This window comes from Theropithecus gelada, chromosome 14 (assembly GCF_003255815.1).
Source record: "Theropithecus gelada isolate Dixy chromosome 14, Tgel_1.0, whole genome shotgun sequence".
Lineage (NCBI taxonomy): Eukaryota > Metazoa > Chordata > Mammalia > Primates > Cercopithecidae > Theropithecus > Theropithecus gelada.
In genome coordinates this window covers 21,721,444-21,737,091 of record NC_037682.1, presented here as the reverse complement: position 1 = coordinate 21,737,091, position 15,648 = coordinate 21,721,444, and the positions used below count along the sequence as shown (strand labels likewise).

General features: G+C 40.7%; 1 protein-coding gene across 3 annotated transcripts in view; it reads left to right on the top strand.

The window, feature by feature from the left end:
- Window positions 1-1,452: 1,452 nt before the first annotated feature.
- Window positions 1,453-15,648, top strand: part of ALKBH3 (alkB homolog 3, alpha-ketoglutaratedependent dioxygenase) — a 40,543-nt gene continuing 26,347 nt past the window's right edge. The window contains exons 1-7 of one of the 3 annotated variants that reach the window (XM_025358284.1): window positions 1,453-1,824; window positions 3,220-3,369; window positions 3,722-3,825; window positions 4,623-4,657; window positions 7,239-7,286; window positions 10,384-10,487; window positions 12,722-12,810. In XM_025358284.1, the coding sequence (XP_025214069.1) occupies window positions 3,291-3,369; window positions 3,722-3,825; window positions 4,623-4,657; window positions 7,239-7,286; window positions 10,384-10,487; window positions 12,722-12,810 (459 nt within the window). In that variant the 5' untranslated portion in view covers window positions 1,453-1,824; window positions 3,220-3,290. Of the gene's footprint in view, window positions 2,094-3,219; window positions 3,370-3,721; window positions 3,826-4,622; window positions 4,658-7,238; window positions 7,287-10,383; window positions 10,488-12,721; window positions 12,811-15,648 lie in introns of all 3 variants that reach the window. The other 2 variants (XM_025358287.1, XM_025358285.1) reach the window with 2 other exon arrangements.

Sequence of the window (15,648 nt, the reverse complement as noted above, 5' to 3'; positions counted from 1 at the left end):
ACTGTCCTGGCTTTAGCACTTAAAGTCCTGTGTCCTGGGAAACTCCTCAGGCCCATTCAAACCAGAACAATTTGTCTTTCTACATGAGTCCTAGAAGTTTTCAAAAATTTTGTGCACCAGAATCACTTGGGTATTTGTTAAAAACGCAGGTGATTCTGGAAAAACAAAAAAAGCGATGATTTCAGATGCAAGTAAATCACGGATTGATTTTTGAGAAATACACTACTTAGAGGCTGAAGAGGTGTTAATCACTACTTTTAGGAACTCCTCAATCCAGACTTCTTTGTTCCTGTTCCAAAACTATAATCATTGAAAAGAAAGAAATGATATCTTTTAGAAGATACAGCCAAAGTTCCTGAGCCAGAAGCAGACACTGACAAATTAGTTGATGGGGGAAAAAAACTGTAATCTAGGCTTAGCATTTTCTCTTCTTTCAGCTCTAGGATAAATCATTTTTTCCTTCAGTGTCACAAAGTATAACAAATAATAATGAGTGCTGTGAAAATGCATTTGATAGTAGCAACAATATAGGTACATTAATGAGGTGTACCTATAATGAGCTTCCTGCAGGTAAACACTCATACCAGGCTTATTTTAAAGATTTCCACAGTGACTATACTTTGGCAGATCTTAGATAATGACTTGCATAAAACAGTCAATTCAGTGCTACTTTTGCTATTTTCATACTGTAAAGTACATGGTTTAACATGACCACTTTAAAGATGTTTCTCATGAGCTCAAATGGGGTGAACTCTTTCATTTTTTGAGTTTTTGTTGTGTTCCAGGCATTGTGCTATATTCTTTAAATGCATTATCTCATTTAATCCTCCCAACTAGAGCGATACCCATTTAACAGAGGCAGAGTACTTGCCCTAGATTATACACCTAGTAAATGGTGGTGTCTGGACCAAAAAGTAGGTCTGTTCACTCAAGCAAAATTTACTTAGCACTGGAGAGAGCCAAGGCGAATTAAGGCGTGGTCCTATGCCCTGCTGTAAATTCTGTGTTCGGAGGCGTGCACAGGCTGCAATAGGAACACAAAGGAGTCTCATCTCAGCCTCTCCGTGGCTTTTAGGATAAAATGCAAATCCTTTTGCCTAGCACATTATAACCAGGTCCCCTAAACTCCTCTCCCTTTATCTAGCCCCGCAGGGACGCGGTCGCTCTTTCTGCCACAAAGATGCCGATCCTTAAACATCTCCAGTTTCGAGGAACTCACGTAGGAGACACGCCTTCACTTCCATCTTTTCCAAACCCCGACCCCTTCACACCGCTCCACCGCACTCTCAATCCCTGTCCGCTGCAACCTCTCTCCCCTCATCAGCACCTTCGGTGATTAGGCCCTTCAGGCACGGGGGATTTGGGACTACCCGGACTGAGGACGGTGCACCGGAAGTAGCAGCGGCGCTGCGTAACGTCGAGAGGAAGTGCCTGACGCCGCGGCCTGTAATTGGGAGTTGCTAGAGTCGGTGCTTCACTCTTAAGGTTCCGACCACAGACTGCGGAGTGGGTACCGGGCTGCGAGGGGTGCCGCAAGTCCTAGCGGGTTTGGACTGGCGCGCCCGGCTCTGCCCGTAAGTGCGCGTTTCCGACTTACTGCTGGGTGCGCGGGGCTGGGGGTGTGAGGACCACCCCTGAAGTCTCTTCCCGGGCGACCTCCGGGGCCTCATTCTAGACCTCCTGGAAGGGAAGAATGTAAATTAGGAAAAGGAATTACCCTTAGCCAGGACCAAGCTCTTCCACCTGCAGAGCTCGCTTAGTCTGCACCTCAACCGTGCAGAAAGTGACTCCCAGTTTACTGAGGAAAAACTGGGGTTCAGAAAGGTGAAGTCATTTGCTATGGGCCTTGCAGCTGGAAAGTGACAGATCTGGATTCAAAGCGAGTTCTGGCTGGCGCCAGAGCCCTTGTCCTTTACAGCACTGGTTCTCAAGCTCTGTGTGCATTAAGAATGCCTGGGTTGAGGGTGGCGTTAGGTAACAAATTCTGGGACTCTTCAAATTGAGTAGGTCTGGGATGGGGCTCTGGAATCTGTATTTTCGACAATTGTTCCCTGACAAATAACATATGGCTCCCGAGTGAACGGAGCAAGAAGGTGAGCAAGTTGTATCCTCTGCGGGGATTGTAGGTAATTGTGTTACGCTTTTAGGGCCTCAAGTGAGAGAACATGTCAAACGGGAGCTCCTGGGATTGAAGAATTGGTATTTGATTGTCATTAACTCTTCTGGGCAGATGACAGCCTCTGTGGTCTCCCCACCTATTAAATGAAATGAATTACATGCTTATCATCTGGGGGAACTCGTGAAATACACAGATTCCTGGACCTGGCTCAGCTCTACTGAGTCAGAAGAGGTGGGAGATGGGACCTGGAAATCTATAGGCTAAGCAAGCTATTAATATAAAATGAGCTTTTTACCTTTGAGAACTTGAGGTGTGAAGCTTTCTTCGGTAGAAGCATAAAGAAATAGATTACAGATTTGGAACATGTGGCTTGAATTTCCTTGTTTTGGTAGCTGTATGTGCTTCTGTATTTGCTGTAGGCTAAACTTACTGGTACAACTGTCAAATTAGTATTATTAGCCATTATGAGGTGGATTTATCAGTTAGCTGGAGACAGGAATTTAATAAAAGTTGAATGTTAATCTACCTATTGTTGATTTCCTGAGTGACTTTGGGTACATCACTAAACTTTGCGGTCCACATACATACCTGCATAGTGTCAAATCTTACACTGCTTGTTTTAAAAACAAATACCTGTATCTATCCTAAATCAGATTTTCTGGAGGTGGACCGTAGGTGTTTTGAACAAACTTTCAGGGAAGTTTGATGCAGCTGGTGATAATGGAATATATGCCTGGAAACAGTCTTAGCCTATTTCTCAATGTCCACGTAGGTGAAAATGGGAATAGTACAGTTTCCTTATATTCTACTCTTGGGGAATATTAAGAGGAATGTGGTTTGTGATAGGTCCTGATTTTAGAATTTCTTAAAATGCACTTTCTTGTGAAAGAAACAAAAGTACTATGATAAGATTACAAAAGGTAAATGCTAAAGCCAGCAGCCCCAAATGACTTAGGCTTCTTGATTGAAATGCTGTGATGACAAACTGATTTTACATAGAGGCTCTTGCCGTTGAGAGTCTTCTGCCTGAAATTAATTATGCCTTAGGAGTAATTGTTCACAACTGTAACTAAAAAACACTGTTTTGTTTTAATAAACAGATAACCATGGAGTAGTTTGAAGCAGAAACAAAATCTTCCCAAAGCTTGGAACAGAAACCTTTTTGGTCAACATGGAGGAAAAAAGACGGCGAGCCCGAGTTCAGGGAGCCTGGGCTGCCCCTGCTAAGAGCCAGGCCATTGCTCAGCCAGGCAAGAATCTGTAGGGATTTTGTGTGTGTGTGGATATGGACAACTCTCATTCTCTTTTATTTATATCCTTTTGGTTTATAATGGACTTCCATTTCAATTGATGTCAAGGAATTGTTTAAAATGTGGCTGAAATGTTGTCTGTTTTGTTGATGGTGAGCTAAGGGTGGGTCTTTAGTGTTCCTCATATTTAGTCCACACCCTCAAACCTTTCAGTGTCTTCTGTTGACTTTACCAGTTAGTTTCTACATGTCGTAGAGATCATCTCCAAGTGGGCTTTGTTGGCCCTTGCTTAGTAGAAGGTGCTGAGAACAGACTTTCCCCTGGTTTGAGGCTGTCCCCTCTCTTGCTTCAGCTACCACTGCTAAGAGCCATCTCCACCAGAAGCCTGGCCAGACCTGGAAGAACAAAGAGCATCATCTCTCTGACAGAGAGTTTGTGTTCAAAGAACCTCAGCAGGTAAATTCTTGGTTTTTTCTTCAATAGTGACAAAAATTTGCTTTAAAAAGTGATATTCACACAGTGGACACTCAAATAAATAATGACTGAATAAATTCACTAATAGCAGAGCAGAAGAACTATAATAATAATGAAATGCAAAGTATTTCAGTTCCTTTCTATGTCTGGGGATTCTTCGTAGTCTGCTTCTAGTTTATGGTCACATATTATTCCCGCATTTTTGGCAAGGAGGTTACACCATAATGAGAGCCTGCTTGCATTTGTTATTTGAGCTCCAGCAGTTCTAAGACTGTGCTGTCTTCAGTGCTGTTGCACTTCAACGTCTTTGGAATTAGATTAAAATTTCAGTTATTACAGCAAAATGCCTGATTTTTAACCCTTTTTTCCCATGAGGAAAAATGTAAGAAACAGTGAAGATTTACTTTTTAATAATGTGGAAAAGTTAAAAAGTTGGGTATCTTGCCACAGTAACAACTCTATAAATAATTATTGAAACTCCTTATTTTATAGCATATTTCCTATTTTAAAAAAGATTATTGTCAAGATTTTTCCAGAGCTGCTGGCTGCTAGGAAAATTTATTCTATTAATAATTGTATCTTCTTTTACCGTCTACTAGCAAATGTGAAGTAGTTTTAAGAAGAGCAGAGACAGGGATCTCTGGTGGGTTAGTGAGAAGTTGGAATAGAAAAGAGATAGTTTTTAACTTTATTTTGACCAGAAATGGGAAGATATGGTAAGTCAGTATCTGTGAGGATTAAGAACATTCCAGAAGTAAGATCCGCCTATTTCCTTGCAGGTAGTACGTAGAGCTCCCGAGCCACGAGTGATTGAGTAAGTAATTTGCTGTCTTCCTGTAATTGTTGCCCACAGTGAAATGAAGAGACTGGAATCTTTCCTTACTGTTTTTTCTATCTGGAAGAGAATGGCCCAATAAGTGTCTTAATTTTAGTCTGGGATATTCCCATCTCAAATGTCTTTAAACTTGATCTTTTGAGAAGACTTTCTGAATTTGCTGATGGTATGGAAAATGCAACAAAGATAGCCATATGTTAAACTTTGACTCGTGTAGATTTCCTGGCCCTATTTCACCGATATCGGTAGACAGTAAGCTAAACCTCTCAGGCAAAGACAGAGAGGGATTTTTCCTGAGTCATTGAAGCATGGTTCTTTGAGAAGCCATTAATTGCCATTTTACTAGCAATGCTGTGAAAGCGGCTAGTGCTGTAGATGAGCTTACAGTCCATTTATTAAAACCATGTAATTATTCCAGAACAGTTTAAATGATAGTAAACATTCTTCTTATATTGATCTGTGTCTAAATGTTCTTGTCCAAAGTTAGTGAGAGATGCTTTGACTCCTCTTTTTATGCTTGTCAGTTTTCATCTGATGTAGATAAATTGTCAGTAGAAACTATTCTTTTATCTTAGCAAATTAGCATTAGATAAATGTTCTTGCCCATGATCAATCTGTTTGTTATGCTGTTTGACTGCTTGCAGATTGGCTTGTATATATTAGAAAAAGTCACAGGCTAGTTCTAATAGTCTTTGGTTGTTTATTATTTTTTAGTTTTTTGGAACAGGCTGTCACTCTGTTAACTCAGGCTGGAGTGTAGTGGCATAATCAAAACTCACTGTAGCCTCCATCTTCTAGGCTCAAGTGATCCTCCCACCTCAGCCTCCCGAGTAGCTGGGCCCACAGGCGCACACCACCATGCCTTGCTCATTTTTTAAAAAATTTTTTGTAGAGATGAGATCTCCCTATGTTGCCTGGGCTGGTCTCGAATTCCTGGGCTCAAATGATCCTCCCACCTCGGCCTCCCAAAGTGCTGATATTGCAGGGATGAGCTACCATGCCAGGCCTTGGTTGTTTTTAAAAAAACAAGTGAGTTAGTGCCTTCATTGGTGATAAGGAGAATAAACAAAACCATGAAACATGTTGTAAGCTACAGATGCGACATTCGGCCCACCCAGAACTGGCAATTGTCAGAGAAAAAGGACAGAACTCATTCCTACTTGGTCCTGGAATCTGTTAATTCTGGTTATCTAAAGTTTGCTAGGTTAAAAAAAAAAAAAAAAAGCCAAAAATGTCTTCCGTGAGCCATTTCTGAATGTGGGCCAAAAATATATCATATTGAAACACTGTGTTCTCTGTATACTCGGAAACTTTATAGACAATGAATGTAGACAATGTAGTAAATATGTGTGACAGCTATGCCTACATTTTGACTGAAAGGCACTCATACATCTACTTAAAAGCCTAGCTCAGATCATGAACCACTAACTCCCATGACAGAAGGTGATGTGAAAAGTGCCCCTTTGCATTATTCTCTATAACGTATCTCTCTCTCAGAAGGATCTGACACAATTGTCTTGATATACCTATCCAGTCTGTGTCACTTTTCTCATTATGGGCCTCACCACCTGGCAGTTCTGCAACAGCTTTATACATTTTCACATTTGATTAAATTCAGTAAACCTTTATTGCCCATCTGCTATGTGCAGACACTGGGAAACAATAACCTACCTATTCTTTGCACCTCAGGACCCCACTGTCTAGTAAATGAAATAGACATTTAATCAGATAAATTGTAATCTTGTACATCATGAAAAAATAGACTGTATCTAAGGTCTAGTGGTAACACAGAGGATGAGAGGTTAATATTATTTGCCTGGATTAAAGGTCAGGAAAAGTTTAAAGGAGGTGATGCTGAAGCTAGGATTTTTGAAAGGTGAATTAGAGTTTTCCACTAGACCATAACTGAAGGCGGATTGGTTTGGGGATGCTGGGTGATGGGGTGGCATTCCAGCATGTTGAAAAACATGGAGTTAGAAACATAATGGTGTATTCAGGAGATTCCAAGCAGTTGATTGCTGCTAGAGGATGATGAGTTTATGGGAGCTGTCAGAAGATAGAGCTGCATTATGAGGACCTTGAATACAGTTTTGGGGTGCCATTGGAGGATTTTAATCAGAAGAGGAACCTCATCAGATGTATGTTTTTGAAAGCAACAGAAGCCCAGAGCCCTGAGATGTGCTTGCTGCCTGTTAAATGTATCCCCTATTCCACATTCTCCAGAGCAGTGCTCTATTTGACCCCTCTTTGGGCAATAGATTCCTGGACCATATCTGCCTCAATTATGGGTAGAATAAAAGAGGTAGAATCAGAATGGATTTTATCCCAGTTTTTGTCTCCATGGCCTGATCCTGTCAGAGTTCCATTCCCAGTGTCATTAATGATATACCATGATCTTGCCCTTTATCTCAGTGGTAGAAGAAGGTGGGGATTATGCCTCTCTCATAATTAAATGACTTTGGTGAGCCAGGACTTTGGCAGTTAGGAAGGATAACTCTTCACTGGGTAGAGCATATTGTTTTGCTTCAAACTAACAAGTCTGTTTCCTTTGTTTCTTTAGCAGAGAAGGTGTGTATGAAATCAGCCTGTCACCCACAGGTGTATCTAGGTAAGCGAATCCTCACAAGAAGTGACTGTCATTATCACTGAGTTATAGTCTCTTAAAATAGTTTACTCCCCTAGATAAAGGAAATGTGGTACATATACATTATGGAATACTATGCAGCCGTTAAAAGGAATGAAAGCATGTCCTTTGCAGGAACATGGATGGAGCTAGAGACCTTTATCCTCAGTAAACTAACGTGGGAACAGAAAACCAAATACTGCATGTTCTCACTTGTAAGTGGGAGCCAAATGTTGAGAACACAGGGACACATAGAGGGGAACAATAGACACTGGGGCTTGTCGGAGGGTGGAGGGTGGGAGGAGGGAGAGGAACAGGAAAAATAACTAATGGGCACTACGCTTAACACCTGCATGATGAAATAATCTGTACAACAAACCCTTATGACACAAGCATACCTATATAACAAACCTGCACATGTACCCCAAACTTAAAGTTTAAAAAAGTCTACTCCCTTGTTGCAAATAGGTAATTTCTGCCCCCTTAAATTCTTGGGGGGCAAAAATTTGATAGTATCTCCTTTTTATATAATATTTCTAGCATCAAAACATTTTCAGATATAGTTCCAAACCTTTCTGTCAGATATCATAGCTATTACTTCCCCAGTTTTTTAGATGAGGAAATGAGACCTAGGAAGATTGAATATTTTTTCTTTTTTCTTTTCAAGACAGAGTTTTGCTCTTGTTAGCCCAGGCTGGAGTGCAATGGTGCTGTCCCGGCTCACTGCAACCTCCGCCTCCTAGGTTCAAGAGATTCTCCTGCCTCAGCCTCCCAAGTAGCTGGGATTACAGGCATGTGTCACCAAGCCCAGCTAATTTTTTTGTATTTTTAGTAGAGACGGTATTTCACCATGTTGGTCAGGCTGGTCTCAACTCCTGACCTCAGCTAATCCACCTGCCTCAGCCTCCCAATGTGCTGGGATTACAGGTGTGAGCCACCGTGCCTGGCCTGAATATTTTTTCTTAATGCCACATAGTAACTTGATATTAGAGTTGGGTCTAGCCTGGACTTAGGTGCTGTGAGTGCTACGTTATATTATTATTGTATTTCATGTGTATTACATATTATATATTATTGAATATAATATTACATATTCCTACACTAGGGTAAATTTCTTTTTTTGTTGTCTTTTTGTTTTTGAAACAGAGTCTGGCTCTGTCGCCCAGTCTGGGGTGCAGTGGTACGATCTCGGCTCACTGCAACCTCTGCCTCCTGGGCTCAAGCCACCCTCCCACTTCAGCGTCTGAGTAGCTGGGACTACAGGTGTGTGCCACCACACCTGGCTAATTTTTGTATTTTTTTTTTTTTGGTAGTGATGGGGTTTCATCATATTGCCCAGGCTGGCCTTGAACTCCTGGGCTCAAGTGATCTGCCCACCTTGGCCTCCCAAAGTGTTGGGATTACAGGCGTGAGCCACCATACCTGGCCTAGGGTAGATTTCAGTAGTTAAACATACACTATTTAGGGTATATTAGGCATTAGTCATTGTTTTAAAAACATTTAAAAACATTGAAACATTAAAATCACCTTAATGCTTGAGTATACTAATTGTAATAAAATAATGAGACATTTAAAACAAATATATTAGAACTTACACATCTAAATGAATTTCTTTTTTTGTTTGTTTGTTTTTTTGGTTTTTTTTTGGGTTTTTTTGAGACGGAGTCTCTCTCTGTCCCCCAGGCTGGAATGCAGTGGTGCGATCTCGGCTCACTGCAAGCTCCACCTCCGGGGTTCACACCATTCTCCTGCCTCAGCCTCTCAAGTAGCTGGGACTACAGGCGCCCGCCATCACGCCCGGCTAATTTTTTGTATTTTTGGTAGAGACAGGGTTTCACTGTGTTAGCCAGGATGGTCTTGATCTCCTGACCTCGTGATCCACCCGCCTTGGCCTCCCAAAGTGCTGGGATTACAGGCGTGAGCCACCGCGCCCGGCCCTAAATGAATTTCTTAAGAGCTTCTGCTGGAACAATGGCTCTGCCATGGTTATAACCCTTTTTGGAACTTTTCTTTTAAAGCAAGTCACTCAAACCAGTTTTATCATTTTGGTCATATCTTACTGTTAACTAGGTATGGCTTCAGGTAAGCTTTGGCTCTTTCAGAAAATCAGATGCACCTTCAAAGAGTGAAGATTTGCTACCAAGGCAGTTTAAGAGAATCTTCCGTGGGCTTTCAGAAGATGTCTTAAGAAAGATATCCAAAATTATTTTGAGCTGAGTTGGCATTGTTGAAGTAAACACATATTCAGTGGGAGAAAGAACCCTCATTAGCTGTGTTTATTTTGATACAGTCATAATGAGCTCTAGCTTTCCCTAGAATTAGTGTAGTTTCAGAAGACTACCAATTGTTTAAATAAAACAGGGCCAGGCATTTTATTAGTTATTCTTTTTTTTTTTTTTTTTTGAAACGGAGTTTTGTTCTTATAGCCCAGGTTGGAGTGCAATGGTGTGATCTTGGCTTACTACAACCTCCGCGCCCGGATTCAAGCGATTCTCCTGCCTCAGCCTTCCAAGTAGCTGGAACTACAGGTGTGCACCACCACACCCAGCTAATTTTGTATTTTTGGTCGACACGGGGTTTCACCATGTTGGTCAGACTGGTCTTGAACTCCTGACCTCAGGTGATCCACCCGCCTCAGCCTCCCAAAGTGCTGAGATTACAGGCATGAGCCACTGCACCCAGCCTTATTCTATTTACTCTTTACAGTGAACCTATGAGGTTGATGTCATCTCAGGTTACAGATGAGAAAACCAAAGTTCAGAGAGGTTTAGTAACTTGCCCAGGGCTTCACAGCTAAGCAGTACTGGAGTAGTGTTTGAATTATGATCTATAAAAGCCCTTACCTATCATCCATTTATCCTTCATTGCCTCTTTTATTTGTCCCAACATGAAAGGAGCTTATTTTACATATGGCGCCTCATGACCTGGGTGATGTTAGGCTCTGCTTGCTGTGGGAGCTGTGGTAAGATGATTTCATCTACCCATTGGAGACTGCATCCAGATTAACTGTTTCCACTAACGTTTAGAGTCTAACTTATCTTTTCCATGTTCTTTGGTTAACAATGGTTCATTCTACACCCAGGGTCTGTTTGTATCCTGGCTTTGTTGACGTAAAAGAAGCTGACTGGATATTGGAACAGCTTTGTCAAGATGTTCCCTGGAAACAGAGGACCGGCATCAGAGAGGGTAAGTAGATCCCAGAGGTCACAGTTGGTGCTGCGTGTTCTCCCTCTCTGGAATGTTTCCTAATACCATCGCCTCTACTTAGCTAGTCTTAAACAGAAATTCAAAACCTGAGATCCTAAGAAAGTAGAATTAGCCAGAAAGGACAGGGAAAAGTATTCCAGGGAGGAGAAACAGCAGGTGGAAGGCCCAGAGATCAGAGAGAACATAGCAAGAGGATAGAGGTGAGAGTTCAAGGAACCAAAGGAAATTTGGTTGGCTGAACTATGGCTGATATACTTACCTCCTTTTGTGTTTGTTCACTGACTGTTGCTTCAAATGGTGCCAACGTTTTACTTCATAGAAACTTACAGAGCTTTCTTTTTTTCTGATCCCATTTTGCATACATTCTTTCACACTCCTTGCTGACTTTGTATTCTTCTTTAACTTTCACCAGAAGAGTCCAATCTCCTCTAGCTTCAGCATCTGTACTCTCCTGAGCTTGTAAAAGTGACACAGCAGTTTGTTACCTGAGTTGGAACCTGAATCTCTGTGGGCATCCACAAGCCAACAGTGCCTGTTATACCACAGGTGGTCACTGGGGGGCGTCTGTCCTCTAGCATAGAATTTTCTTTCTGGCACGTTGAGTGAATGTAAATTTTCTGTAAAGAGGCAAAGTATATATAGTTGTCCCTCAGTATCCACAGGGGATTGGTTCCAGGATTCATGTATGCTCAAATCCTTTTATAAAAACTATCATAGTGGCTGGGCGTGGTGGCTCACACCTGTAATCCCAGCACTTTGGGAGGCCGAGGCAGGTGGATCACGAGGTCAGGAGATCGAGACCATCCTGGCCAACATGGTGAAACCCCATCTGTACTAAAAATACAAAAATTAGCCGGGCATGGTGGTGTGCACCTGTAGTCCCAGCTACTCCGGGAGGCTGAGGCAAGAGAATTGCTTGAATCCAGGAGGCGGAGGTTGCAGTGAGCCAAGATCGCGCCACTGCACTCTGGCCTGGCAATAGAGCGAGACTCCATCTCGGGAAAAAAAAAAAAAAAAAAACTATCATAGTATGTGCATATAACCTATGCACATCCTCTAGTATCCTTTAAATCATTATAATACCTAATACAATGTAAGTGATATGTAAATAGTTGTTATACTGTTTTTATTGTGGTATTGTTATTTTTAATTTTTATATATTTTTTGAGTATTTTTCATCCATAGTATTGTTATTTTTAATTTTTATATATTTTGTGTGTGTGTTTGATCCATGGTTTGAGTATTTTTGATCATGGTGAATGTGGAACCCACAGATACGAAAGGCCGACTGTACTGGCTTCATTTTTGTTACTCATGCTTCAGAATGGGAGTCAGCTTCCTCTCAGCCTTCAGGACAGCCTTCTCTCAACTCCCGCAGTTTCTGCAGCAGGGCTTTTGGTGACAGACATGGCTTTGATTGTTGGCTCTTTCATTCAAAGTAGTTGTTAATTTTAAGCAAAATTACAGTTAAGTAACTCTCTGATCCCTGGTTTTCTTATCTGTAAAATTAAACAAATAATACTGTCTACCTTATAAGGTTGCTGTGTTAATAAAATGAGATAACACAAGATTGCCTGGTACGTAGTAAGCCTTCAGTGAGTATTAGCTGCTGCTATTACTATTATTATTATTGTTCTTATTGTTGTGGTTGTACCAGTAGTGGGAAAAAGTAGATCTATGGATAACTGCTTCTATAAATTGGAACATCAAAGCCTTCTGACGAAAATCAACTGCATGCTACAATTGGTCAGGACACTTTTTCCTCCTTTGAATCAAAAAGGTTTACACAACATTGGACACATGAATGAGCAGTTTGTCTTGTTTCTCATATGGATGTTGGTACCACAGATTTCTGCAGGCAGGAGTTCAGGCTCCATATTCTGCTTTTTGAGACCGTCCCTAGTCTGAGCCCCACTGTTCCCCAGTGTGACTCTTTGCCCTCTCTTGTTTCTGTCATCACTAATACAAGCAAGTCACTCACATTCTCATCTCAGAGCCTTTGCCCATGCAGTGTCTGCCAACGTAGTGGTTTCTCTTGTTCATTCTACTTGCCAAGTCCCATATCTTCTGTGAAGGTGGAACTTTGGGTCAGAGCCTATTCTTACTTTTCCTTTGTATTTCTCATAGCACATTGCAGGGCACAGAGTTGGCACTCAGTAGTAACACCTTAAATAGTATTAAACCATTTCAAAGGCCTGTATTTTCTTTCTTAGATATAACTTATCAGCAACCAAGACTTACAGCATGGTATGGAGAACTTCCTTACACTTACTCAAGAATCACTATGGAACCAAATCCTCACGTATGTCAAAATATTGTCATTGGTATGGTTTTATAGACTATATACTGTGTGTTGAGTGCTATAAAATAACAACAGATTACCTTGCAGAGATGCATGCTGGTTCCTAGTTCAAAAAACCTCTCTGGGTTGAAACATTGAGTCTTTGTTGTTGTCATCCTTCATGTGCTTTTGATCCATAGATGAGCTAGAGGATGAGAACAAACTAGAACTAGAGTAAACTGAACCAGAGTCTAGGATTTCAGGAAAATGAACTATTTCTTCTCCTAATATCCCTCTTTCCCAAGCTCTTCTGGCTGTAATCCTTCTGTGTACACGCTGGTATGCATTTGCTGTGGGGCTGAGTCTTTATGACTGACGAGTGAGGTATGTCTTTTTCTGTTTCTCAGACTCTTTTGCTATTTGTGAAAAAAAAAAAATCTGGTATTTTTCTTGTTAACTTTGTGTTTATTCTGTGGCTGCAGTTCTCAGACTTCCATCTGATTACTGCTTTGGCTTGTTTCTGCTGCTGCTTTTGCTTTTAAAAAATTTCCATGAAAGTAGACCAAGATATTCTAGTATATAAATTAAGCTCATCCAGGGGACAGAGTTAAGGTCCAAGAAATAGCTCCCTGTTTAGTTCCTGGAATCTTGCCTTTGGCAAATAACGTTATGTTTTATTGAAAGAGGCTTTGAAGAAAATGGAGTTTTGCTTATGGCATTGGGATACACAGAAATGTGACACATTTCAGAGCTTCTAGAAATGTGTAATTGCAAGCTACCAATTTACTAAAATGTTCAGGGAGAAAACATTGACCAAGGGAACGTGGCCTGTTCACGTAAGGAGATAACTGCATGCTTTGGTTTCGAGGGCTTCATTTAGAATGTGAGCCGGGGAAGTGCCAAGACCCTTTATCTGAGGTTGATTTTGAAACATGGAGATAATGGAATTAGGCCAGTCCAACAGAGCCTGCTTTCCTTGTTTCTGTCAGAATTAATTTATCTTCTTGTTAGTAGTCATAGCAGAGAATTTGAAGATTAAATGGGCTGTGGGGAAGTTCTTTCTCATTCATTCTAGTTAATCTTTTAGAACAGGATTTCTCAACCTCAGTAGTATTACCATTTTGGGCTGGATAATTCTTTCTTGTGGGTCTATCCTTTGCGTTGTAGGATGTTTAGCAGTATCCATGACCTCCACCTGTTAGATGCCAGTGGCACCCCTCGCCAGTTGTGACAACCAAAACCAACTCAAGACATTGGTAAACATCTGCTGGGGGGTAAAATTGCCCGTGGTTAAGAGCCGGTGGGAATAAACACAACGCACATAGAATCTGCTGAGTAAAGTAGCCTCTTGTTGTCCGACACTTTGGCAACATTTTGACAACTCTTCAAAAGAATTTATGACAATCCTTTTTTTTTAATGTTAGTATGTGCTTGTTGAAAACTTAGAAACTGCAGATAAACATGAAGAATATTAGAATTATTGATAATTCTGCCCGATGTTTTGGTTCCAATCTTGATATTTTAGACAAATATGCCTAGATAATCTTTTTTTCTGTAATAATAAAATAGGCCAGATGTGGTGGCTCATGTCTATAATCCCAACACTTTGGGAGGCCAAGGTGGAAGGATCGCTTGAGGCCAGGAGTTCATAACCATCCTGGACAATGTCACGAGATGCCTTCTCTACAAAAATTTAAAAATTATCTGGGTGGAGGCAGGAGGATCGCTTGAGCCTAGGAGTTTGAGGTTACAGTGAGCTATGATCACACCACTGTGCTCCAGCCTGGGAGACAGAGCAAGACTCTGTCATTCAAATATATATGTGTGTGTGTGTATATATACACATATATATGTGTGTATATATACGTATATATGTATGTGTATATATACGTATGTATGTGTGTATATACACATACATGTGTGTATATGTACATATATACGTATACAGTATATATGTATATATGTGTACGTATATATGTGTATATATACGTATATATGTGTATATATATAGCGTTTCATTTAACTGTGTATCATTAACATGTTATCACTAAATACTCTTGTACAACATCATATTTAATCACTGTACAGTATTCTGTAATCTATGTGTGCCATAGCTTATTCAAACAACCCTCTTGTTGGATATTAATGTGGTCAAATTAGAATTCTTTAATTCGGATTTGACTGGCTCATAACTTTGTCTTTATTGGTAATATATTTAGTTCATTTGTATACTATCTTGAACAAAAAAGAGCTGCCCTTTTTCAGATTTTTACTTACTTTCACTTTAAATTTAGATGTAAGGTCTTGTTATGTTGCCCAGGCTGGTGTTGAACACCTGGGCTCAAGTGATCCTCCTGCCTCAGCTTCCTTGAGTAGTTGTGATTATCGGCCACACCCCGACCTCTCAGATTTTTTTAAAGGTGGATTCACTAATGTGTGTATATATATGTTGGGGGTACTTATTTAGTTTAAAAATTGTCATTACCTGAGACTTAATATCCCATGCAAAAGGAGCAATTTCAGTCATGGGTTTTTAAACTTGTTTTAGTTTTTGTTCAAACTAAATCTCATATGAGCCCAGTGTATAAAACAGATCAGAGCCTTGACTGGCTGGGAGTCCCACCAACTTGACCTCTCCTTTCTTCTGTAGACCCAGAGGTACTGCTGAGGTACCTAGAACTCTATACAACGCTGTTTGAAATCCACTGAATAGGTCCTTTCACTTCTGTGATTGATGTTTTTTGTATTCTTTTCCTAAAATGTCTTTTAAGGATAAACTGTCTTCACTGAACAGTGAGATAATGCTGAATTTTAATTTAGACATTCAGTTCTGAGGCATCTGTATATAGAGTATTGGTT